The sequence below is a fragment of the Excalfactoria chinensis genome, chromosome 6, assembly GCF_039878825.1.
Source record: "Excalfactoria chinensis isolate bCotChi1 chromosome 6, bCotChi1.hap2, whole genome shotgun sequence".
Classification (NCBI taxonomy): domain Eukaryota; kingdom Metazoa; phylum Chordata; class Aves; order Galliformes; family Phasianidae; genus Excalfactoria; species Excalfactoria chinensis.
Genome location: NC_092830.1, coordinates 24,730,550 through 24,757,334, shown reverse-complemented (window position 1 = coordinate 24,757,334; position 26,785 = coordinate 24,730,550). Strand labels below are relative to the sequence as shown.

The window sequence follows — 26,785 nt, the reverse complement described above, 5'->3', positions numbered from 1 at the left end:
CCTAGGTTGCTTAAAAAGTAATGCCTTGTATTTATTTTCCAGGAAACTACAACAGGTATAAAGAGCACAATATCACTATTTGATAGAGCAAATTCTCAGCTACAAAATGCTGTTTTTCAACACAGTCACCACCCTACTGCCTCACAGTGCTCAAATCCACTGTTTGGACTCCATAAACGCTCAGCAGGTTTGATGAATGTCAGTGGGTGCCATTTTTTCTGCATGCAGGAATTCAGTGAAATCAGTATCTTTGTTCATACACACTTCTGTGTCAGGCACCATTACATCAGATGCCATTTTGTTGAACTGTTCCTCTGCTGCCATCTGTTGTATGACAACTGCATGTAATTCATTGTTGTCAGGAAGCTTCCACCTCAACTGCTGTAGTACCAACATCCACCTCTGACATTGAAGGCCAACATAATAAAATAGGAGGCATTACTTCCAGTGCAGCCCTTGTGGATGCAACTGATTGGTCACTGGTGTACCACTCTGGCAATACATGAGAATACATAAAATTCTATTTGCTTTTTCTCTTCCTGTGTTATATCTGGTTTGATGAAAGTACAAAATCAGAAGTGTGTGGAATTTCATAAAAATATTCATTCTTATGATGCAAAGCTGAAGTTGGTTGGTCAATTACTGAAACTGTTCTAAATGTGTAAATTTCTTGTCTGTCAAAAATGTTGCTGTGACAGTTTACTCCTTTTTGTTTGAAGTATGCAGTGTAGCAAAAAGGAACCTAGGAGATTTTATCTACTGTAGGGCCAATGAAAAATTAAAAGTTCAATCACCTCTACAGAGGTTATGGCTGGTAAAATTTCTCACGCAATTTGTGTGAACCGTTTTATAGTTACACTTGGTTATGTAGGCAGTAGTTTATAACTGTTATATTTCTGAACTTCCTTGTAACATTTGGATAGTGTAATGGATAGCTCAAAAATACTGCTGAAGTATACTGTAGTGTTTCCATAGAGATGATCTTTCTTTTATCTCTTGTCTTATAATCCACTATGCGATTCATTACATACTGTGCCAAAGTGGTGGGCAAAGTTCTTCTCAGACATCCAAGTTGTGATTTTGAGCTTCAGTATTGTGTAATGTGTTTGAATGATGATTATTTGATCCATGTCTTTACAAAATCAGAATATTGTGAGACAATGTGCAAACGTGGTTACAATTTTCCTTTATTTGGTCTGCTGTTAAAAAGCTGGTAAACTAGCATGGTTTGTTGTCATATGTGTTAAGAGAGGTCTTTAGAACTGTGAGTTACAACTTCTCCATTTAAATTCAAACCCTTTGTTTTGGTTTGTTTTGATTGGCTAGTTTTCTTTAAGGATTATCATTGTTTAGCTTGTGGAAGCTGTAGGGTGGAGATTTAGGAGCTTAGGAAAGGATATGGGTATCTGCTTTATCTTGCAGTGCATGTGGGTTATTTACTGCTGAAGAGAGACAAGAAAATCAATTGGTCATTTACCATGTGAGGAAAAAGGATGCACACAGAAGATTGTTCTTGACTGAAACATATAGAAGGGCTGCTCTGGAAGTAGTGCCTCCTAATTTACTGTATAGGCCCACAACATAAGTGGCAGTGGAGATGGAACATTCCTGAAAATGTTCCATTACATGTTATTGTCATTTAACAGATGGCAGCAGAGGAGCTGTCTGACAAACTGGTGTCTATCATAGAAGTGCACATGAAGCAAAGGTGTGTCACTGAATTCCTACATGCAGAAAAATGACACCTATTAACATTCATCAAACATTGCTGAGAATGTGAGGATCCTGTCTCCCCCTGAATGGGTATTGTGGAAAGGGCACTGAGTACTCCTTCTCTCCTTGGTTCTGTCCTTCATATTGCAGTGGACTGGGGAAGCTGGAGATGACGAGCTGTTCTCTTCACTGCACTGCTGTAGCAGGTGCTGTGCACAGCAGGAAGGAGAGGCCATGGTCAGTGTCTGTCCTGAGGCAGGTCACAGCAGTGCCCCAGTCCATCAGCAAGAAGCCCTCCTGACCCTGCATCTGTCCTCATTCATGCTCCCCACCAGCAGAGGGTCAGGCTGCAGTTGTAGTCCTGGCAGCTCCCGCATTCCCAACATTTGCTGCATAGCCACCCCAGGTCCATGTCTCTTCACCACTCACCTTCACTACCTCAACTGTGCTTCTTTGGGGTCAGCTGTCTGAGCCATGCAGAACTGAGTAATGAGAAATGTAGGCAATGCTGTGGGGATGGTCCCTGAGAACAGCTCCCAGAGCCCCACAGCACTACTCTAGAAAACCTTGCTAGGTCTCCGAGCCTCACAAACACACTCAGCCTCAGACAGTCTGTTGCCTAGTGAGGTCACACATCATAAATCTGTAACATCACAAACTCTTGCTTAGCAGTGCCACTCTGGGTAAACCTCTTCAGCTCAAGAATGCTAGAGAGGAACTCTATCAGAAATGAAGTAATAGTAAAAGGAGCAACAGTTAAAAGAGAGTAGATTTAGATTGGATATTTGGAATAACTTCTTCCTTGTGAAGGTGATGAGGCACTGGTGTAGGCTGCCCAAGGGGACCTGTGGTTGCCACATCCCTGGAAGGCCAGGTTGGATGTAGTACTGAGCAGCCAGGCCTAATGGAGATTGTCCATGGCAGTGTGGTTGGAACTAGATGATCTCTAAGGCCCTTTCCAACCCAAACTACTCTCTGAAATGATTCTCTGTTGCACATATTTGTCCTTCATTCAGTGCTTCTGCTTCTCTTAGTGTCAGTCAGTTGCTCATTGACTAATGGGGAAAAGATCTTCAGTTTGGGACATGCATTCCTTCTGGTTGCTGAAAACTACAGCAAAAAGTACAGAAGCTGGCTTTGGAATCATGCAGTGTTTTTTCCATCTTTTTTATATTTGCTGAGAGGTAGAACTTTGACTGCAGCAAATTCCAGGGGCTGATGGTCTGCCTTGCTTTCTCAAACTATCAGTATTATGTGGATTCCATCTATCAGTATTTCCTGAGTGAACAGTATGGGTTTTCTCTACTTAAAACAATGTTCATGCACTAACTTACAAATAGAATACCCTGCTCTTTTTGTTAGATATTTTTGTTTCCAGAAGGTATGCACGGTTGGCTATATATACCTTAGCTAGCTGTGTGCTTCTCAAGTCTGTCAGTCTTATTATGTACTATCTAAAAAATGAATTTAGGATTTGCTTAATTGATGTAGTCAGCCAAGTCGTAAAAATATCCTATTTGAATATCTCCCTAATGAAAAATCTAATTTCCACTGTGTAAGCAGAAGTGCCAATCTAAATTCTCTCCATTCCTTTATGTATATCTAAGAGGCTAACTGGTCAGTTTAAAATAAACATTTTTGGTTTCCTCTTTGTTAATTCAATCCACTAACCAGCCAGACATCACTACTGATTTCAAAGTCTGCATTTTTCAATTTTTTATTTGGTGAAAATATGTGTCAAGAGCAGACTAAAATGGAACCTAATAGACCTTTAATTTACTAAAAAAGGTTGATGTTTGTAAGGGCTATTAAACTGGCAACTGTAAAAGCGAGGTACAATGTTTACTTTCAGCAGTGGAAATAACTTTTTTTTTTTTTAGGTTATTTATATTCAGCCATTGAGGGTAAAAGAAGGTTGTTTAAATCTCTGCCTGGTGAAGCAGTCATAACAGAAGAAGTGAGAGTAAAGTGAAGGCAAAAACTCAAGTCATTACAAGTCTCAAGCTTTTCAGTTTGCTGGGTTTCAGGTAGATCTCAGAAATTAACTTAGAAGCTGAAGATGAAAGGCTACTGATGTGTCAAACATGCTTTTTTTGTTGTGTACCATTCAGGTGAGCTAGTGTTATGTCCCTCCAAGAGCAGCATATTCTAGGGAAATGGGAGACTTCTTGATTATTTTTTTTTACAGATCTGAATAAGGAGTATGAGGGGTGAAGCTGCATTTTTTATTTTGCTTGAAGAGTTGCTGCTCCAGCTGTTATCCTGACATTTTCAAATGCTGTACTACATTAAAGCCAGATCATAATGGTACTTCTGAAGAGCTTGCTTTCCCTTCCCCCACCCAAATTTATCCAGCTGAAGTTAAACATAGCAGATGTAACACATTTACTTAAGGGCCTAACAAAAGTGGGCTGAAATGAGAACTTGAAGAGATAGGTAAGGCAGTTTTCTGAAATGAGCAAGTATTATATTAGTCACCTGAATATACAAGTATATGCTATTACTCCAATATAGTCATTTCCACAGATACGTCACATGTCTTTGCCAGTATAATTTGGCGAGCCGTACATTGCTGGAGTCCTCTTTCTTCCCCTCTCTCCTGCCTTCTTTTCAATAGGATTTAATTCCCTGATTGAGATCAATTTCAGGGGATTTAGTAGATGAGGTTAATGTCTAGAGCTGAGGATTTCCATGCCTCAATTTACTCTTGCTGATTTCCTTTGATTTGGAAAGGCCAGTTCAGATGGTTACGTTTGAATGAGAAAACAAATGAAGTTGCCATTTTTTAGTCATAACGGTGAGTCTATAAGATGTTCTTTTTGTTGTATGCAGAGGCTGAAATAACTGCAGAGTTATCCACAGAGCTTCAGACAGAGGAGAAGGAGGAGGTGTAGGGAAGAGCAAGGGCCTCATTTTGGCTGGTTTAGAGACTTAGAAGAGGACAGATTTAAATTATTCCAAAGGAGGAGAAAGAGAACCAGGAGGGGAAGAGTCACAGGAGGAAAAGATAAATCTATAAAAAGTGACCAGAGTTTAATCCCACTTCAGCAAATATTGCAGTGCAACAGGTGCAGATCTGTACAACAAAACAGATGGTACTCAGCACCATCCATCCATCATCAACATTATATGTAACTGAGAGATTTTGCACTGGATTAGCTCTAGACTGGTCCCATGTAACTCACCAGATAACCTCTTGTGACTGCAATCCGAACAGAATCCAAATTGTGCACTGTGAGACTTCTTGACAACTACTTGACAAATCTTGACAACAGAGAGCTTGTAAGGAAATTTGTCTGATACTTAGTTCAGATTTGAATATGTGATGAAAATAATATCTGAAAATTAGATCAGTGTTCCTAATCTAAACTAAAATGCTAATACATACAAACTCATGTATCTACTGTACTGAAGGAGCATAGATCTGGCAAGTCTGTTCAAACACATTGTTGACTCCTCTTTTAGAAAACTGCAGTGGTGAGATACTGTTTATTTTTCCTTTGTTAAGTAGCTATCTTTATTTTTTTGTAATCATCGTCATGTTTTTCAATGGTGTTGGTACTTTTTAGAAATATAACATGAAAAGATCCGTTAATTATTAGCAATGCTACTTTAACCCCATGAAGGCATCCTTGACACAAGTGTATAGACTCAGCCTCAGGGCAAAATGATGCACATCTGCATAGATTGTCATCTTGATTTAATTTTTATTGCAGCTCAATCTAGGAGTTAATGGATTGTTACAGATCTGTTAAATTCCAGTAACAATCATATTTGTTTTCCTGATCTCACTTGCTTTTGACTGTATGCAGCCTTTTTGCTGACAAAATATTTGTTCCTGTCTGGGTTTGTGGATTTGAAGCCTCAGGTTATATTTTACTTTGTTTCTTGTTTTCTACCTCTTTCCTGCCTTCAATTCTTCTGTTTTTACATTTAAGCATTACACACTTGCATTGTTGAAGATTGAAGTTCTTTACAGAAATCCATTTCTTTTTCTTTCTTGTGTGTAGTGTTCCTGTCAGTTCAGTTTAGTGTAACCTTAAAGATGGGTTTGATTTCAGTTTGTGCCTGATTTCACATTGCCTGTCACTGATAACAAATGTGTCCACAGTGATCCAGGACTAAATGCATTTCTGTGCTACTACCTTCCTCAGTCTTTCAGGCTTTACTTATTTTTCTGTCTAACCAACATTCCCACGCAAATTAAATGATTTAAAACTGGAAGCATTCAGACTCAAATTTTTTTATATCCAGACTCAAATTTTTAATTTCTATGTGTTGTCCTGAGGGTTACTGTTCAGTAACTCTCATCACAGATTAAAACTCTATGTCTAAGGGGCATCAGATTGATGATGGCCTCTTCATTTCTTAATTCTGACCAGTTTTCTTTTCTGATACTCTTTTAAGTTCTGTGATGCAATAGGTGCTCTACCTTGTACCAAATGGGAAATCTTATCCTTCATTGTTGCACTTACTTCCAGAAAAATGAGTGCATTGAGACACACTTAATATCTCTGACCTTCGTTATGAAACATTTGCAGTTTCTTTAGTAAGTTTGAACTCCATTTCAAGTTTTGGTCTTGGGTTATTTCTTTTTATACTTTCTTACATGACAAATAAGTTTTATTATATTATCCATAGTTTGACTAAATGTTGTGTTTTTAATAGTTTCACAATCTTTGTTTCAGTGTTTACTTTCTCTTTTCTCCAACCTTCAATATGTACATCAACAATTGCAATTATATGTGTTTTATATGTTTTTCTGCTGGTTCTTATTTTCCTTCTCCCAGTAACAATGCATCCCACTATTCTGCCAGCAGAACTGTCCATCATTGCTATTATGTACTTATTCAATGACAGCCAAACCAAAAGCATGCTTGTTGATCAGAAGGATCTGAAAACTGCTGCTTAGAATTTATGAAGCACCAGGTGGCTACTTCATGCAGATGACCAAACGTACAGTTGTGCGATGATTCACTAGACTTTGTAAATGAGATATCTATTTGGTATACCCCTGTTCCCACTCTCCTTTACAAGTCAGCCATTTTGAGAGCAACTGAGACTGCAAGTAAATTGAGTTGAAAAATAAATAGTAAAAAACAGCCTACTTTTGCAGGAAGATGAACTTATTTTGGAATTCCTCAGCCAATGACGTATTAATTTTTTTAACATATTTTTTTATTCCAAGTTTCAGGTTTTTTTCCTAACCAGTAATAAAGTATTGCTGTCTGATAATTTTGGAAGGAGACGGATTACACTTTACTTTCTAGTAAGAATTTGTATAGTGAGCATGCACTGATGATGTCAGTGTACTGCACAAGGTAATCAACAGCATCATTCAAATGTAAATTTAGAAAATGATTAAATAAAAATTCTAATGTGATTTCCCCACAAAATCTGCTATTAACATTATGCCATCTTCAGTGTATGGAATGGGCAAAATCTTAGCATCAAAATGAAAAACTGTAAGATCCACCTAAAAGATAAGAGTTTTTCTTCCGTCGCTTACTACATTAAGTTATTTTCACAAAAAGGATGGACTAGAAATTTTTAAATGACGCTTAACAGAACTTATTGAATATTGCTTCTTGAATGTTTATTGGGTTAAGAATGTTAGTCATTTCTCAATTGTATATTGAACAGAAGATTATCTGTCATTCACCATTCATTTCTGATAGAAATCACTGCAGTTCTCTGAACTCCCAGGTCATACTTAGAATTAATGTATTGAGCGAAGTAATATTATGAAACTAAAAATACTTATTTGTTCTTAAACCAGATTTTTACCTTAGGGTAATACTGAATTTGTTGACTTAAATCATTGTTAGAAATGGTCTGCACAAATTCAAACTGATGCTGTATGTGGGAGACAGCTGGTTGTCATGGTAACTGTAGTGCAGTTTTTAATTCCACTTGGTGAGTAACGCTAACACAATGATGCTGAATAGACCATGGCTTAGCAAGTACAAGTATCTTGCTTTCTCCATGTCAAGGTTACAAAGAACAGGCTGTTGTTCAGATATGCAGACTGCATTATTTTTGGTTTACTGCATCTGAGCAGAGAAAAAAAATCTTAAATGTTAGAGGATATCAAAACTGTCCAGAAAATATTATTTAGTCCCTCAAAAAAACTGAACAACACGATAAAATGGAGAGAGGCTGTGAGATAATTATAACTAGCGGATACAGTTTTGTTTTCTTATGGATGTATTTGTCACTGTATTTTTTAATGTAGATCTACTGAAGAAATGTGGAAATAGAAAAATTTAGGATGGCAGAAGAGCACATTTATTTATTTATTTATTGTTTATCTGGATGAAAATAGGATGTTAATTGAAGATATTTCATTTCTTAAAGTGCAGACATTCACTTAATACTGTTTTAATGTATCTTTTAAGAAAGAAGTGAAACACGGTAGAACTAGGTGTAGTTGGGGAAGTAGGATGAAAATTCATTGGTTTATTTTCTAAACTAGTCTTTTTCTAGTTTTATCTGTACCTTTACATTTGGTATTCAAATACCTGTTCTTTGTATTAACCAATAGAGAATAGTTGCTAGTAGAGTCTATACACTAGGTAGAAGTTTATCATTTTACTATCTATATGCAGAGCTGCCAGGACCTGGAAATCCTGATAAGAAAACTTATGTCTTTCCTGCTACTGGGATAGACAATCTGGGACTCTGACAAGTTTTCTCAAATACACTGTTTTTCAGCTAATAATGTTAGTTATTAATTTTGTACATGGTGTTAGACCTTCAGTTGACATGAGAGACTTTATTTTTTTTCCTGTATTGATTTTTCTTTCCCTTCTTGAGCTTCTTTCAGATCTTCACTCCTACATAATTAATTCACACACATTCAGGTACTCATATTAGTAGTATCTGGTGTTAGCAGTAGTAAGAGTTCAAAAATGCACGTGCTGATTTCTGTAAAGTACTTTCATCCTATTAAATGGGAAAAATGTAATAGTGAAGAGTTCAGAAGAAAAAGATAGTGAAATACTGTACGTGTTAAGGCTTTATGTTACAAAATGAATATCAGTGTTGCTTAAAATAAATGCATATCTGTTTAACTAGAGACTGGAAGTGATTCAGCAAGAATGGTAACACTCTTGGAGGAAAAAAAAATCAAATTTGGCAGTGAAAGTCTGAATTATGCAAACTGTTGATGTGTCTGACTGATAAAGTAAGAATAAAGGCCTTTTGGTACAAATTTGGGAATGCATTAAGTCTACTGATGCCAGTAGAATTGACCTTTACTGGAAAAGATTAGAAAATCAGTAGAGCAAGAGGGGAAGACCAAAAATATTCAAACCATTGCAAATGCTTACATATAACAATGTAAAACTATTCATTTTCTACTGGTTAAATTGCAAATTTGCTCCTTTATAACTAATTTACAAGATTTAAAAAATGAGAACTTCATGCCATATAGACTGCTATTTTTAATATGTTGCCATTGCTTTTTCAGGATACAGGCCCTGCAGCACTAATACTAGAAAATTTGTATTAATTCATAAGCTGTGAGCAATACACTATGCCTTCCCATCCCTCCTGTCATATGTTGCACACTGAAAACTGTTCTTCATTTGAAATATTTATGAAGATTATTGTTAATCCCTTTTGATTCAAGAAAGAAGGAGAAAAGGATGGTGTAAGTTATTTCTTCTCAGTCTTCAGCTATTGCCATTTCAATTTCATCCCATTTTGCTTCAGCTAGGTCAGTGCCTAGCTTACTTTCTAAAGGAATCTATTACATCCGGAGCCCGTTATATTATATTAGGTATGTTAATTCTTAACAGTCACTGAATAGGAATAGGAGGCGCATCCCCAGTGGTTATTTCAAACCCTAGTTGGTCCATGCAGTATACAAAAAGCCTCAAGTGACTCTCAGTGGCATCTCAAATGTACACCCTTGAGTAAGAGGAATACAGTGCGTGCTGCCCCAGAAAAGCAAAACTTTCCTCACCCAGTATAAATTATGAGTTTTCATGTAGTGAGGGCTGATGACAAAAACTGGTAATGTGTGTTCATGTTTTCAAATTTGCATTAGGAGAACATCATTGCTTTGTAGTGGCTGAGATACTAAAATGGACTTTAGTTCAGGATTATGATTTAATTCAGTCAACTTTTAGAAATGAAATGTCTAACACTGACTATGTCAAGTGGCTACTTTTCTGGTTTTAAAGCAAAATTTACATGTATTCCAAGGAGCTTTGTCAGCATGTATGTACTTTTAATAAATAAGAATTAGGTTTCTTCCAAGTTTCTTCAACTCACAGCACTGCATGAAGTAATTATTAGATTGGTGGAAATGTGATCTGAAGGAAGGATCATATAGACCTCACTTTCATTGTTCTTGTTATTAGATTTTACTATGGGTATTGCTAGAAACTATTTTTTATCTTCACGTAACTGTGACAAATCTCATAGAAAAACTGGGTAGAAAGAATCTAGACTGCCCATAAGCGCTTGCTGCAGCAGATGAGTTCTAGATTAAGGAATCTGTCTAGGCATCTGTGATGATGTGTGTATGTGATTCACTTGAAGATAAAAATGTTCTGTTTGGATCTAAATGCTTTCTAACTGAACCAAAGGAATGACTTCCCCCCCCCCCCCCCCAACATGAAGCATGCGTAAAATGTGTTCATGGTGTGCATTCCAAAATATTTTATTTTCTCATTAGAAGTATAATGGCTGGGAAAAGGGTGTTGCACCTTCTTTTCCAGGTGGACTTTTCCTCTGTTTCTTTTTAGACTAGTTTTCAGGAAGAAAAGACTGGAACAAAGGCTCATATCATGTTTATGGCACAATTTTTGGACCCACTGGTGATAATTGGTTCATGTAAATGTATTTGTTCTGTACGGGTGTTCAGCACAACATTTGGCCAGAAGTGATCTTTACTGGTGAAAATCTGATATGGCAATTTCATTGTGAGACTGAGCTCAGTATGTTATCTTTTTTGTTCAAATTAGGATATTTCAGAATTCTTCAGGCCTGTGTAAGACTCATGGAGCAGGGTACATGTATTTGCATGGGAGTTTTGGGGATACTGGTGGTGGAAAGAGTGGAGACTCTGTTTGGTGCTTTATATTCAACATCTGAATTATAGGAATTATCTTAAAGTGTCTCTGTCATTGCTGCTGTACATCCACTTCAGAATCACACAGCTCAATGGTATGGAGATCTCAGGTACTTTCATTCAAATGTGAAGACAGTTCTGTGACTCAGAGCTTTCTTCTTGCCAACGTGACTACATTCACTTTTTTTTTTTTAACATTTCTTCTTTTTGCATGTGTTTTCTGACTGTATTGTGGAAGGCTGTTACCCACAGACTCAGTGAAATTTCAGAGACAGATGATAGTTTTAGCTAGTTGGAGACTAAATTTTACTAAGCGGGAGACTGAGTTTGGGAGGGAAGAAAATATATTTGCTCTTCTTGAGGAGGCTTATTTTCGTGGCATGATTGGGCAAACATGAAATAAAGAAGATGATATTACCACTTTTTTAGATTATTTAATGCTGTCTGCATAGCAAAGTAATTTTGTGTAGTAGTCCCATATTCTTTTCTCCTTGCACAAGTTTACAGGAGCAGTTCTAGGTCTGTTCTGCTTAATAGCTTTAGGCAGTAGAGACCATTCCTGAGGATTATATCCAAATAATTTAAAATCTGCAGAAAATCAAGTTGCTTCATGGTGCAGAACTTTTAAATTCACTTCCTAGAAGTCCTAAATTGCTAAAATTGTGAAAATTTTCAGCAGTTTCAGCTTTCCTTCTTTATCAGATGGGGTCAATGTTTCAATAGTCATCAAGTTGCAACGTCAGCATCTCATTGCAGTCATCTTTACAATACAACCAGAAAAACACTTAATACTTGTACTTTTGCACATTATATGCAGTGTAGAAGCTCACTTTGCCCCAGGAAAATTATATCTAAATAGTGTAATAAAAATTTCTGAATTAATCTTTTTCATTATGTTCCCACTTATGTTACCAAATGAATTTTATATTTATCCAGCTTAACTTAGTGTGAATACCACATCAGTAAAATTAGAAATTCTATCATCTAGTATGCTTAAATAGTTTCAATATTCAGTCATTTTAATTTACAGTATTACTCAGTGGTTGCATCAGTGCATATGCATATTCAATAAATGTGTATACCCAAATTATCTAAGACTTCATAAAAATCATAAAATCCAGAAAGATATGCACTGCATTCTATTTAAAAGCGTAAATTTTGTTTAGTTCAGAGTGTTATCTAGTTCAGAGTGTTTGTTCTTATGCCACCCAAAGCTCCTTTCATTTTAATCTAATTATATTTTCCCAACTTCAAAAAAATCTTTGTGAAAACTCTGGATGCTGAGAAATGTTAAGGTGTCCGTTCCCTTTACTAATTTTTTTCTATGATAATCACTAAGCTATGGACTGTGGAGAATGTAAAACTATCATGAGGCTTGTATTATCATAATTGACCTTTCTCAAAAGAGTAATTAAAAGTGATGATGTTCCTGTATAGTGAAGTTAGAATTCACAATTCCTTGTTCACAATCAGTAATATTTATGTATAAGCTCGGTAGTCAGTGAACTTAATGTATTTGGTTAGTTAGGTATTCTGTGTGATACCCGTCTTAGGATCCATGGTGCCAGGTTTGTAATTATGTGGCTGGATGTTCCACTTAGCTCACAAGATTATTTTGACTTTGTCTTTTAAAATTTAAAAAATTTAGCATATGGCTGTCACATCTGCTGAGTGTATCTGGAGCAATTGAAATTATTATCATTAATGTAATAACAACAAAAAATAATGTACTCATCACCTTTCTAGAAAGATCCCACATATGTCTGGTGATTATCTGAGCTAAATAAAAAGGAAAAATACTCCTTTACAGGCAGAGGTAAAAGTGGTATTTCTAGGAATGCATACATCCTTGAAGGGCTCAGTGAACCAAATTCCTAAGGGGGTGATTCTTGCTGTAGAGATCACTGCCAGAAGCTATCCTCTGTAAAAAAGAAACTTCAGGAAGTCTCTATAGGTCCAGAGAAAAACAATGGGAAGTTAAAATGTGAATTCTGGGATATGTCCAAAATCAGTACTTCAAGTATCTTCTCCTACACTCCCTTACCTCACCTCTGTCCCCTAAAAATGTAAATGCTTGTTGAAAACTCATATGTCATCCCTAAAAATCTCTCATTCCCAGAAAGACAAAATTTATGCAACCCCTGGCATAGTTCTCTGCATTATGCCAAGCCTAATGCTGATTCTGCTTGACTTGAAATATGGATCCCTGAAATGAAGCAGTCCTAAAACTCTGTTTGAAAATCTAAAAAGATTCTTGAAATAAAAATTTTGTCTAAAATAAAAAATAAGAAAAATTAAATTTCAAACAAAACAGCATTGGATTTGTTATGTAAAATTCAATTGATATTGTTAAATTTCATGCTATTATTGTCAGATATGGACAAAAGATACATTTCCACAAAATGTAAAGATTTGGGTAATTCTCAAAATGCTGGTGTGGAATTCTGGAATATGCAAAAAGTACTAATACTGAATTATCAACAGTAAATAATTTATAAAAGTTTATCTAATTTTTACATTGTGTGTGGCAGTAATGTATGTGGCTGTCTAAAGATTCATTGTACTTTTGAGTATCTTGTAGAAGCATCTGCTTCAATTTACACTTGAGTTGTTTTGAAGGCTTTATTTGTAGTCACCATAATATCAGAGTCAGGTATTATATCTCTATCTGTAGGTACAGTGTGAATGTATGAGAGATACACTGTCGAGTCCAACAATGTAAGCAAAGTATTCATGTTTTATTCAAAGTCACAAGTCTAACTAATAGTGTTGCCGGAAATTAAGAGTATCTATATCTTACATCCTATTTTGGGTTGAGTAAATCTAGGAATCTGGTTAAAAAACAGTACTGCAGTGATTAGAGCGATGCCATTTTTAGGTAATTCTCTACTAGGAATGTTCATCTGAGCATGTGTCAGTAATTAACTGTTAGTCTGTGTTGGATATTGGTGTTGGATGACCGCACTGTGTAGGAGACTGTGCTCTTGATACTCAAGTGCTAAAGATCTCCTCAATTCTAAAGACAATTTGTAGGAGGACAAGTAATAGAAACTACGTATAGGTTTTCATTTCTTTAATGTTCCAACTCAGATCGGTGTTTAATTGTTCTATTTTTACTCATTTATAGTATGATTTTTTAAAATAGATGTCTACATGAAATGCAGCTCAATTTTCAAGTTTGCCAACTGTCTGCAGCTGCTACGTGTGCAGAATTTTTTGTTTCTTTAAAAAGTGTATCAATTCCATGCTCACTGCTCTTTCATTAAAGATGTGAGTCACTTGCAATTGCCATGAGTAGGTTCTCAAACTTTCTCTTTTCCTGAGAATCGTATTGTGTACTTCTGTCGTAAAGTATTCAAATGTTCTCTCAAAAGTAGGTGAACTTGGGGTGTGTGTGTGTGTGTGTGTGTATCCTTTCTCTCTGCAGACTACTCCACTCTTTCTGTTGTAAAGGCTAAGAAACATTTTCATACTTTGTCTGCATCTTTACTCCTGACCAGTATCCTAGTTGTCTTTGCTCTCATGCTTGCTCTTTGCTTATGTGATTCCTTTTCCTCTCCAGGTGCTGTTCTTGTGTTTTTAAAGGCAGCAGATAACCTTATCTTTTATTTTGCTAGGCTAGCATAGCTGAGCTCTTTTATTCTGCATTTGTGAAACAAATTATTCATTCTTCAAAATCACTGTGTTTCTCTGTCTAATGGAAATGCCTCATTTTAAAATGTTCTGGGCTGGATTTGTCTTTTTTATTGTTAAATTGCAATGACACAGATTCATCCATGTGATCAACCAGTGCATTCAAGTTCTTTTCCCTGTCAGCTGCTTTTGAAAGTGGCTTATTTCACCAGTTTATAACTGAAATTCTAATTACAAATATGTAAAGTGCATGATTTACAACACTCTTATGTGACATTCCTTTTCTTTGATTCAAGGTCATCAGATAAAAACTCAAAGGGTCCAAACTAATTTTCATACAAATTTCTGGCTATTCACTGCAAAGTCTTCCCCTTTAAAAGTAAATGAATTTGTTATATATTTTAGCTAGTTCCTTACACACCTGATGGTATTCTGCTAATTCTCAGTATCTCAACTTAGCTTTCCTTATACGATGCAGCTTTTTACTGAAGGCAGAAGAAATTAGGTGATCTGTTTGTCTTCCTGTATAAAAGCAGTTATCAAGGTCCTTCATGTGAGTCTGGCGAGTCTTTACCTTTGGTACACATACCCTGTCTTTGTTTTTGTTTTTTTCTTCGATTTTTTTTTTTTTTTCCCTCTTTCCTCTTTCTCATTTTCCCTCTTAATATCAGATTAACAGGCCAGTTGTTGCTTGACTAATTCCACAAATGGTCTTTTCCTTAAAAGAAGTATTATATATTCTGACTGTATATTCATGGATGCATTAATAATGGATGCAATGAATGCAGTGGGCTGACCTTCGGTTTGAAGGAATCATGAATGAATGCATAAGTGACTAAGCACCAGAATACAGAAACAGTGACACAGCAGTCCATATAGATGTGCCTAAAGGAAACCACATTACCACGAAACTTACCAAACAACTCTTTCAATCTTGTGAAAGAAGTTTGTCACTTGATACAGGAGGAGACAAGTATGGAGATGTGGCAGCAGCAACTGTGAGTAATGTTGTGAACTGTGTGATAAAGTTGTTCATTCATGTGTGGGTCTAAATACTATTATTTACATGCCATGCTTGATTCACACAGTCTAACCATGGAAGATTTTACAGAGAAGTCATAATTGTTCTATGACTAATTTGGTGTGCTCCTTAAATCAATCAGTATTATTGGAATTGTCCTCTGATTTCTTGTGTCAGTTGTCAGAGATTTTCATGACATTATTCAGCTCTTAGTGAGTTCTCCTTTGACCTTTGTAGTAATATTCATATTCCTTTTTTCTTATTGATCCTGTGTCCCCAAGCAAACATCAATACTTTCAGTGAGGTTAAATTAAAAAAGTATTACCTGATTTTTTTTATTTTTATTTTTTCAGGTTTATCTCAACACATTTCTCTCTACATATTATCTCTACTTCTTTCTTTGTCCATTTTTTGGAATATAGATCCGAAGGACTTGTTGCTGTATGTCAAAAGGTTTTGTCAATTATCCCTGACTCCTATAAACTACTTTTTTTTTTCCTCTATTGGTGTTATATTTTCCTTTTCATTGGTTTTCTGATTATATTCATTTTGTTGTTGTTGTTGCTGTTTTTTATTATTATTATTATTTTATTTTTGAACTGCTTCTCTGTACTGGGTATTGTCAATCCATTTAGTTTTCATTAATAAATTTTCTGAGTTTACCAGTTTTTAAAATTTAAAATACAGTACCTCTGTATTTGTTTACATGAAAAAGGTTTACTGATGATCAGGTTTTCAAAGATTATTTTATATTAACAGCTTTTCCATGCAGTTTGCTGATTCTTACAATCGAATAGCATAACTTCTAGAAAACCATTCTTATTGCTGAAGTATATCTTTAAATGTATTTTAAGATGGCTTTGTACCTTTTCATGCAGTAGCCTGTACTTATTGTTCATGCTGTATTTTCACTGTGAATGGAATCAACGTTCGTACCTGGCTATAACAAACATGTCTTGGACACTGTACTTAGTTTACCAGATACTGTGATAGCTGTAGGCTGCATCATTACCATTTAACGTCTCAATTAGATAACAGTACTAACATATTTAGTAATTTCATGTCTGCAGCCAGGTGATTTTATGTTGCATTTCTGGCGATACCTTTTCATTTCTTTCTGGGAACCTGTGTCAGTTTTGCTTTTCTCTTCCTAGTGTTTCCTGAGCCCTTCCAGGCTTATGTTTGAACAGCAGACTAATGGTCTGCTAAACTGTGACAAATCAAAAACAAAGTTATGTAAATAAGTTAAGGTGGATGGGAATCTCCTTACAATTCTCATGCCTTGTATCTTCCTGCTTAAACATCAATCCTACCTTTTTTTGGACATGTCAGATTGCTTTGTCATTGAGTACGTGTCTGACATAACCCCATTTCTTCCTTTATTTGGCATTCTAAGTTTTTCTTTTGTTTTGTTGATGCTTTTCGTCCCAGAAGAACAGGTCGGTACTTATATCCAGTTCACTTAAGCTTCACAGTGCGGTGCCAGATGCCTGTCCATATCTCATTTCTCATATGCTGGGATAATTCCAAAGTAGTATGTTTTAAATGTCCACAAGTAAAGATAACAGGGGGAAAAAAAACAACAAAAAAAACAACAAAAAAACAAACAGTTCTGTGCTGTTTTATGTTAATTATTCAACCTTTAATGTAAATTCTAAGTTGACCTCTTCAGTTGCTCCTGAGGAACTGCTATCTTGTTTGATGGCCTAATTAACGTCTACTGTATGGGTATATATAATTTATTCACTTCATTTTATGATGACTACACTGTTAACTTAGTCAAGGCTTATTTAGTAATATAGTTTATTACCAATAGAGCTCAGTTGCAACACTTTTACAGCTACTGTAACTTTATATAGCTTATCCATATTTTGGCAACATCCATTGATAGTTAATAAGAAGGCTGCTCTGAAAGTAATGCCTCCTATTTTAATATATTAGCCACTGATGTCAGAGGTGAACATTGGTGGTATGGCAATAGAGGTGGAACCTTTCCACCACTATTCCATTACATGTTGTTGCCATGTGACAGCTGGCAGCAGAGAGGCAGTTTGACAAAATGATGTCTGACATAGAAGTGCTCGTGAGGCAAAGGTGTGTTTCGTTGAATTCCTCCATGTGGAAAAAAAATGACAATCATTAATGTTGATTGGTTGTTTTTTTTCCTCTTCCCATTTTCTTTTGACAACTTGCTAAGGTACTGGTTTTTAAGTCAACAAAATTCACAACTGGAATAATATTACTTTCATCTGTTCTGAGGACTCAAAACTGAATGCTTTCCTATGAAATATATTTTTATCTCAAACAGAAATAGCACACTTTAACTCAAAATTGATCTTTTATCAAGGCATATGCAAGAAAGAATTGAAAATATTTTGATTTATATCATTCCACAGTGTTACACAGTATCTTTCTTGGTAACGATTGTCTGATAATGGGTGGTACATTCCTCTTAATATTTTGATAAATATAAGAAAAGTAGAGCAAGACTATCAGGAAGCAATATTGAAAATAGGAGCAGTTCTCTTTGGAGGATCATGAAACTGGAAGGGCCGACATATCATAAAAACACCTAGGGCGAGAGGCTGTCTTTCCTAAACACTTAAAAACGCCTTGTAAATGTTTGCATTGATTATAAGGAATGGACTGGAGACCAGAAAAAAATTGCTTGAGGAAAAACTTCACTTTTAATATTTCATTTTTCCTTTAAAATGTTTTTTAATAAGGGTCACACAAGCATGAGCTGCAGAAATGCCAAGAGTCTGTAGCTCTCAATATCCTGGGGACCATTTTGTCATTGGAATAAGTCTTTCCATTCAAATTTTAAACTTTTTGATTCATGTTGAATCATACTCGCTGTTTCTGTTCATCTATTTTGAACAATTCCACACAAGGAAACTTAGGACAGAAATGGAAAACAGAAATGAAATTTCAGAAGTTCTTACAAAATTTACTTTCCAGTTATAACCTTCCCTTTCACTTTTTGGAAAGTTTCCTGCATTACAAGAAATCTTAAGAGCTGGGAGTCCTCAGAACCGCCTGAAAAAACCTTAGAGCAGGTTTTCTGCTGATAAGCCCACTTTCCTTGGCTGGAGGTTTTCTCTTATTTTTGCACAACTTGATGGATCTCTGTGGACAGTTTGCATTTTAAAACACTGGCATTTTCCATCAGGAAAAATATTCCTTAGAAAAAATCTTCACAATTCAGAATTTCTTTTCATAATGGCTGGCAGTCCAATCCAGTTATTAGGACTAAAAGTGAAATGAAGTCATGAAGGGATTATTGGCATTCTGGTTTGAAAATGCTCAGAGAATGTCTGAATCTGAACTGGTAAGTTGCTGACACAAACTCTAAGCTTTTCTGGGGAAAATATAAATTGCCAGAGCTGACCTGTGTCATTTCAAAGCTGCAGATCCTATGACGACATTTGATAGTGTTTCTCTAGTGTTGTTTCTCCCCTTAGAGGTGGAGCAGCTTCTTGAGATACCGCCAGTAGCACACCACAGTATATCAGTTCTTGTGTGATATGGCAATGCAGAATCCAAATAAAATTTTGAAGATTATTTATGCGGAATTTGAAACACCTGAAGCGCAATGATTTACTCAAAATTTAATGTTAATGTCTTTGGTATTAGTAGTAATCTGTTCATATATTGTGTTTCATCTCTGGAGTCAGGAACAAAAGAAATATAATTATTTCACCAAGTGAGAGGGAAACCGAGGCAAGGGTAATGAACTGATTTTCCATCACTACACATAAGATTAGTGAAGTTGAAGACTGAGGATCTGGTCAGACTCCATCCATCCTCTTGCAATAACAGAGCTTGCTTGTGTGCTCAGATTCTTCTCCTGTGAATAATGAGTAACGTGATTTAAAAAAAAAAATAAAATCATGTAGATGTAAAAATTATTCACAAATATTTACCCGTATTTTTAAACAGCATTGTGAATGTGTGGGCACCCTCAATGTGTGCATTTTCTCATGACTATGCTAGCACAGAAGTTTTTTTGGCAGACGTATTAGTGTAGCAGACAGTTTCATCAAAATTAAACTTCAAAATGAATTTTTACATAAAATTTTGCATATTCAGCAAATATTTTGACTTTACTTATACATTGTTCAGACAAGAAACATTCCTGTCCCTTTGCCCATTGCTAAACTGGACCTTATGCATTCAAAAGAATTTGTTTAAAATGTCAGATATACAAAGGGCACGGTTCACCATATCCCAGGAATTGACTTTAGACATTATTTACAAAAGATTATTCAAAGTTAACGATATAGAATCAGAGAATAGCTCATCCAGTCCCATCCCCCTGCCGTGGGTTGATTACTACCCACCAGATCAGGGCCCAGAGCACATTCTGGGAAGAGGCACCTATATTTCTCCTGGCAGCAGTGCCAGGTCCTCAGTCCCTCTGAGTGATGAATTTGCTCCTAATCTAACATAAATCTCCTCTCTCTTAGTTTAAAACTGTTCCCCCTTTTCCTATCACTGTCAGACCACATAAAAAGTTTGTCTCCCCCCATTTATAAGCTCCTTCCAAGTACTGAAAGGCCACAATGAGATTTCTCTGCAACCCCTTCTCCAAGCTGAAGAAACGTGACTCCCTCAGCCTGTCTCCATAGGAGAGGTGCTTCAGCCCTCTGAGCATCTTTGCGGCCATCCTCTGAACGTGCTCCAACACCTCCACACCTTTCTTATGCTCAGGGCCCCAGACCTGAATGCAGTACTCCAGGGAGCCTTGTGAGGACAGAATAGATTTTCATGTTCTTGTTACATTTTGGTTTTGGTGGGTTTTTGATGTTGTTGTTGTTGTTTTTGATGTAAATAGGAAGAAACCATTTCCTGAAGTTTGAGAAGGAAATAATTTTTTGTAAGTGTTACATTTTGCTATGTGATGAATTTAATATTGCATTGCTGTATGCGTAGGATTTGCTCAGCCAGTCTGAGGAAGGTGCGCACTGCAGTCCTGAGTTGGTTGTGCACACCTCCTCTTTACTGCATTAGGCTTTATCCCAGGAGGCAAAGCCCATCAACAGTGAGACTTAAGCCACTGATTGAGTTCCTGCTTTTTATGCTGTGTAATTAAAGAACTCTGTGTGGGTAGAGACTGAGCAATAGTGAGGAGGTGAATGGTGGTCCACACCTTGATCTTTCCCCAGCTGTACACCTGGGCATCAAGCAATTCAAAGAAGCCAGCTTTTTGTGTATCAGATGCAGGCAGCCCGTTCTCTTCCCTCCCCGGTCTCAAGGTTAGGCTCCATTTACCACTCCATGTCATCACTTTCTCTCATTGGTATCAACAAGTCAAAATAAAGACAAAATAGGAGAGCTCTCTCTGTTTGTATATAGTAAGTAATTAGTGTAATTTAATATGTCACTGCTTTTTCTAGCACAGAAAAATGAGAAAAAAATCCTATAAAAAGTTAATCACAGTATACTTTCTCTTACACTTCTGTAGATCTCCGCATAAGTCAGCAGATATTTGGGGTTTGACAAATGACACTACTATAAATTTCTGTACATACTTATTAATAACAAATTTATGGCTAAAATGGTATCATCAGAGATTCAGCTTATGCAAATACTTTGGGATATCATAGAGGGAAATATGTCTCTTTCAGAAGCGTGAGACAAAGCCAATTATGACAGCATTAGAATCAGTGAATTAAGCAGTGGAAACAATCTGAGGACAAGTACTTGATGTTTAGCTCAGTTAATTCCAATTAAAGCCTTCACAGTCATTTTAAAATCTAATGCAGAAATGTGCTATTGCTTTTTTTTTTTTTTCCTGCTTGTTTTTAATAAGTGTCTTTGCCCACTCTGAATACTTAAGAAAACACTGATTGTTTTAGAGGTTTTGTTGTTTTGTTGTGTTTTTTTTTGTTTATTTGTTTTTTTTGTTTGTTTTTTGTTAGAGCAGCAAAACTTTTCCAAAATATATATGATAATAAAAAGAAAATTATATACAAACCTTTATCTGTTTGCTCAGACATCCCAGTGACATCATTGACTGCTCACACTTTTCTCCCATGCTTGCTGTATGGTGACTAGGTGCTTCTAATGTTTTAGTTCACTGATCTCCGCTCTGTCTTTTATCGCTCACATGTGAATTTCTCCCAGCATACGGACATATATGAATGTCAAGCTTCTTTACACTGTGGTGAAGGATATTGGTTTTACTTCTCTAAGAAGTAGTGCACATGTACTGTGAGTAAACTATGTGATAATCTATGTAAATTATGTGCACAGAAGCTATACTTTGCCCTTGGGGGAAATGCAAATTAGAACGTTTTGTAGTTTGTTTGTTTTTAAATACATACACTTTTCACTTCAAGGCTCAGGACAGACCCCCTGTTTATTTTCCCATCACTCATCATTTGTTTGTCTTTGTAAATAACTCACCCTTCAATGATTAGTTTTATACTTGGGCAGGGAAAAGAAATGCTTGATGAGTGAAGTACTCAGAACATAATGTTTAGTCTGTTTTATAAATACGCTGTAAGGGAATTATCTGCTTGTAAAAGGGTGTATAACACAATCACGCTGCAAAGCCATTATAGCGATCTGACAGTCTTCATTCATTTTCTCTCAGTGCTGTCTTATTTTCTTCTGTTATATTAATACTTGTAAGATTTTTAATCCTGGGCTACTAAAACACAGAGTTAACTGATTTTCCATATAAGAAAAATGTATTTGTAAGATGTGCTGTACACACATTTCCAGTTCTCTACTGACTTATTTTATTTTATTTGTATTAATGAAATTATTTTAATACTCCTTAAGTACCCTTTCAGAGAAATGTTTTAATGTAAGTTGTCTGATTCTGTTTTAAATGAAGGAGAAAACCTGGTAGAGGTTGTCTCTTTAAATCAGATCTGCAGTGTTGATGGACCCTCTAGCCGGCACGGTAAGAACCATTCTCACCTCTGCAGCAGGGAGCTTGACCATATAGACTCACACATTCAATCAAAACGTTTTCCCTTTTAATATGCACTGTACCAATCCTATTCCCATGGTTACAGCTCGTGCTTCTTTGGTTGCTTCCAGTCTGTTGGAAAAGGAAGGCAGCATACATTTCTTGTGCAGGAGTTTAAAACATCATGAAAGCAACCCTGTTGTGATTTGCATTTTAAATGTTTCTTTTTTTTTCTCATTGTACAGAATGCTGTAGCAGTAGCTTCAGTTCATTTGCCACAGTCTGTCTTCTCTCAGTCTTCAGCCTGGCAATCTGTTGATAACGCAACTTGCAAGCTACAGTTTATTGTCTTTCGGAATGGAAAACTCTTTCCCATCACAGGAAACTCATCAAATCTTGCAGATGATGGGAAACGTAGGACGGTTGCCACACCAGCTGTTTTTGCTAAAATAGGTGAGGAAATGTTATGCTTTGTTTCCTTTAATCTGAAAGCTAAGGTTTACTTGATTGTATAGAGAATAGAGGAGCAGAGTATGTAGTATGCTGAGAGGCTGGGAACAGTCTGTCTCTTTAGCTGAAATGTTTGAATTTATTCCTATCGGCATGATTTTATTCAAATTCTCCTGCAGATAAAGAAATGCAATTGCTGTATGACTAGAATGCAAATTTGGGATTACTATTTTTTGACTGTGTTGTTACAGAAGCATCTTTCCTAAAGCACAGTGCTACTGGAAGGAACCTTGTTTTACTCCTTTCTTTACAATGAAAATTCAATGCTAGCATGCTAGACTTTGATAAAAATAAGATTGTCTGGGAAGGAGTAGTGCCCTGTTGCATGTATCAGTCCTTACCGGTATACTTGCTGATACAATGAACGTAAAACAGGTGTTGTTAAAGGTTTTTGTCTAGGTGTGATGTATCATATATGCTAGTCAATCATTAATTTGATTAATCATTCACCCAGTCCATTTTTATATTTTTATTTGATTCTGAGTACTGCTCTCATTTCTGTTAATGTTTTTAAAATGTTTAAATGTGACTTTCAAAGTGCAGTATTGTCTCATCTATTAATCACACAATGAAGCTGTGCTATTTCTGCAGTTTCATGGGCATTAGTTAACACTGGCTCTAACTGAAAAATCTTTAACAACAACAACAAAAAGAAAAAACAGCTTTGTGAAGGTTGGTTAGATCATTTGAATGCACTGTGAGACTGAAATGTTATTTAGATTTATTTAAACTACTGCAAACTTTTCTGAATATGAATCGGCTTTTGATTTTGACCATTCAAAGTGCATGTCTTTAGCTTTTTTTTTTTTTTCCCCATACTTTCTTGTATCTGATCTCTTTACACATTTGACTGTAAAGGGTTTACCACTCCATCTCTCTGATACAGTTTGTTGCTTTTACAGATGGGTGCAGTTTTGGAAACCTCACCAGCCCTCTTACTATAGGGCTAAGGCACTTTGCCCGGGGTATAGACCCCATTGCAGCCTTCTGGGATTTTGACCTTCTAGATGGACATGGAGGCTGGTGGGGAGAAGGGTGCCACATAATTAGTTCTGCAGGCAATATCACCACCATTCAGAGTACACACTTCAGTAACTTTGCAGTGCTAATGGTAAGTATATGACTTAGCAAACGTACCTATATTTCTCTCTATTTTGCTGTATGTAAGCGTTCTTTTTACATGTAACTGTATCATGCTTACTTGCCGATAACTGACCTTCTGTTTTCTATGTTGTTTAGTATAAGACAGCCTTAAAGAAAATAAGTTATTTAACTGCCATTAAGTGAAAAAAGCTGCTGGTCAGCTCTACTATCCAGAGACAGGCCTAATCAGAAATGGCATTAATATTCGATCTTAGAAATGAGAATTACATCAAGGAATGTTTAGTATGTTATGGTTATAAATAATAAGACAGCGTTTAAAAATGTATACTCCTGTGTGCTTTTACATCACCACATCTCAGAGGCCGGTCTGCTTTTGTTCCTGCCCTGCACTGTGTTGATCATACTAATTAGTTGTGGGCATACCGCAATGTTGAATCATTTAATAAATGGAAAGGAATAACATCTTCTGCTCTCCTAAGTAAGGACACTGCTGTCTGTGTTGATCTTCAAGGAGTTTTAGTTAGTACAGCGATGCTGACAGCCCTCTTGCTAAATTGCTGCTCATGAAGAAAAATATTTCTGTGCAGTGCTAAGCCATCAGCCTGCTTTAGTCTGTTCTTAGTCACACTCACAGTTCCCATTGCAGTTATTTAACTATTCTGCTTAACAGAAAGTTACCATCGTGAAAGCAGAGAGATTATGCACGTAGTATTATAGTATGTGTTATTACTCAGGGTACAAAGAAAAGCAAGCAACAAAAGGAAAGATTTCAGATATATGTAGGTGAAAACATATTTGCACCATTAAATTATTTAATGCAAACCAGTTGTAAAAATAGATATTTGTTATTAATGCCAGACTGATCCTAAACGCTGGTGCATGACTGCACCATAGCTTCTGCTTGTGTATATTACAGAAATGTTTATAGTTAAGTAAATACTGTATTGTGTGTATGTGTAAGGGACAGCAAACACAGGCGATAGGAATTGCGAGGACGTGTGCAGAGAATACCAATCTGCTGCTGTCAGATGGAGCCCAGATGGCAGCCAATCATTGCACAAAGATCTAGCACCCACGAGTTAAATGCGGATATTATCGTCCACTTTGTAAGAATCTATTTCTCTCAGAGTTACTTAAACATTTTTTCACCCATTCCAGACTTGCTCACAATTTAAGAGCTGCTCCTGAGATTTGATGACATCAAATATACCTCATTTTCTACAGCTCCCAGGAGTTGCATTTTTTCACTCAGCCACTTGTTTCCCTGAATGTGAAACAATTCTGCTTTGAAGGTGTTTCCCTAAATTCATTAAAGAAAGCACCTGTTGACTTTGCAGGTGCCACACCCAAAATGGCTTCTTCTCTAGTTGGGTTCAGCCTGTTCTTAAACTTCAAGTAGTTACTAAATGTTCATTAATTGCCTCTAAACAATCAGTTCCATGGTTCCATTTTGTTTGCAAAAATGGTACATGGTCATAGGGGTCACAATTCATTTTTGGTTTCTAAAGCTGACTACACATTTCTCTCTGATGAATTGTAGCATTTTGGGTTTTCCACAACAGTAAAGGCAGACAAGGAACCTTTTAATGCAGTTTTTGTATCTGATATGTAATTCAGTTTAGGTCTTGTGGGTTTTTTTGGTACACTAATTCAACTTTGCATTTTTTCCTGTGTAGATCTTTCATTTTTCAGCATCTTTCTACACAAGAAAATAGAATTGAGGCTTACTTTTCCTTTGAAATTGATATGACAGCAAATAACGTGATGTTTCTTAGTTCATATTTCACAGTCACTTTTAAGAGAAAAGATGCCTGACATAATGTAATTTGTATGTGCGTACATGTGTGCAGATACCTATTTGTATACATATAAATGTGTTTCTGATGGCTGTCTTTCTGAACCGTTGTTGAAAACTTTTGTAGTTTCATTTCATCCAACTGTTTTCATCCAAATGTGTTATTTGTTGATCAGTTTTGTGGCATAAAGTTAAGGTTTGTTTCCTTTGATATAGATTATGCTTTTCTGAACAGTTCACTTCTCATACCAAAAATGAAAAAACAATAAATAAAAAAAAATTCAGTGTTCTTCTTAGCTATTAATTTATAATATGAAAGTGCCTATGTGTATCTTCTTAATTTACACCCAAGTGCCTAATATATTTTAAAATACAAACTGGCAGCAAGTTGAAAATAATGTATGGCATGTAGCTGATTGTATTAGCCACAATGTCATGATTAATGTTATTTGTTTAATCTTTAATTATCAAATGTATTAAACAGTAAAAATTCATAATTGATTATTACGTTTTGGGGTGATGGCAGTAAGCTGAAATAGTAGATATAAACTGAAGAGCAGCAATAAAGCAACTTGAAGGTTTAAAATGCTATGAGAATAATGTATCCTGCTGTGGAACAAGATGAAATAGAAGCCTCATTTAATCTGGCTGTCCATTTTATGGCTCATACTCTGATTCATTGTTGCTGTACATCATCTTTTTAAATAGAAAGTCAAAGTTCACTAACTGCTTTTATAAAAGTTGTTTCTGCTTAGGTCCCACAAGAGTTAAAAATTGTGCGCAGTCCTTTTATAGAAAGGCAGTAATCGAGGATTTATCAACTGTGATTGATAATTAATAAGCATGAGCGTACTCAAAGTGAGAGGATTCGAGTAGAGCTTTTTCATTCCTCTATATGGCAGTTGTTCAAGTAATGTCAATGAGAGAAAATGCAGTTTGGTGGTTGAATTGAAAGGAAATACATGCTTCCTTCTTCACACTGGTCTCACACTTTCACACTGC

General features: G+C 36.0%; 1 protein-coding gene across 3 annotated transcripts in view; it reads left to right on the top strand.

The window, feature by feature from the left end:
* The window catches only part of ADGRA1 (adhesion G protein-coupled receptor A1), a 238,991-nt gene that overhangs the window by 166,888 nt on the left and 45,318 nt on the right, over nucleotides 1-26,785 (top strand). For 2 of the 3 annotated variants that reach the window (XM_072340010.1, XM_072340011.1), the window contains 2 exons: nucleotides 22,620-22,827; nucleotides 23,787-23,995. In XM_072340010.1, the coding sequence (XP_072196111.1) occupies nucleotides 22,620-22,827; nucleotides 23,787-23,995 (417 nt within the window). Of the gene's footprint in view, nucleotides 1-22,341; nucleotides 22,366-22,619; nucleotides 22,828-23,786; nucleotides 23,996-26,785 lie in introns of those variants that run through there. The other variant, XM_072340012.1, reaches the window with a different exon arrangement.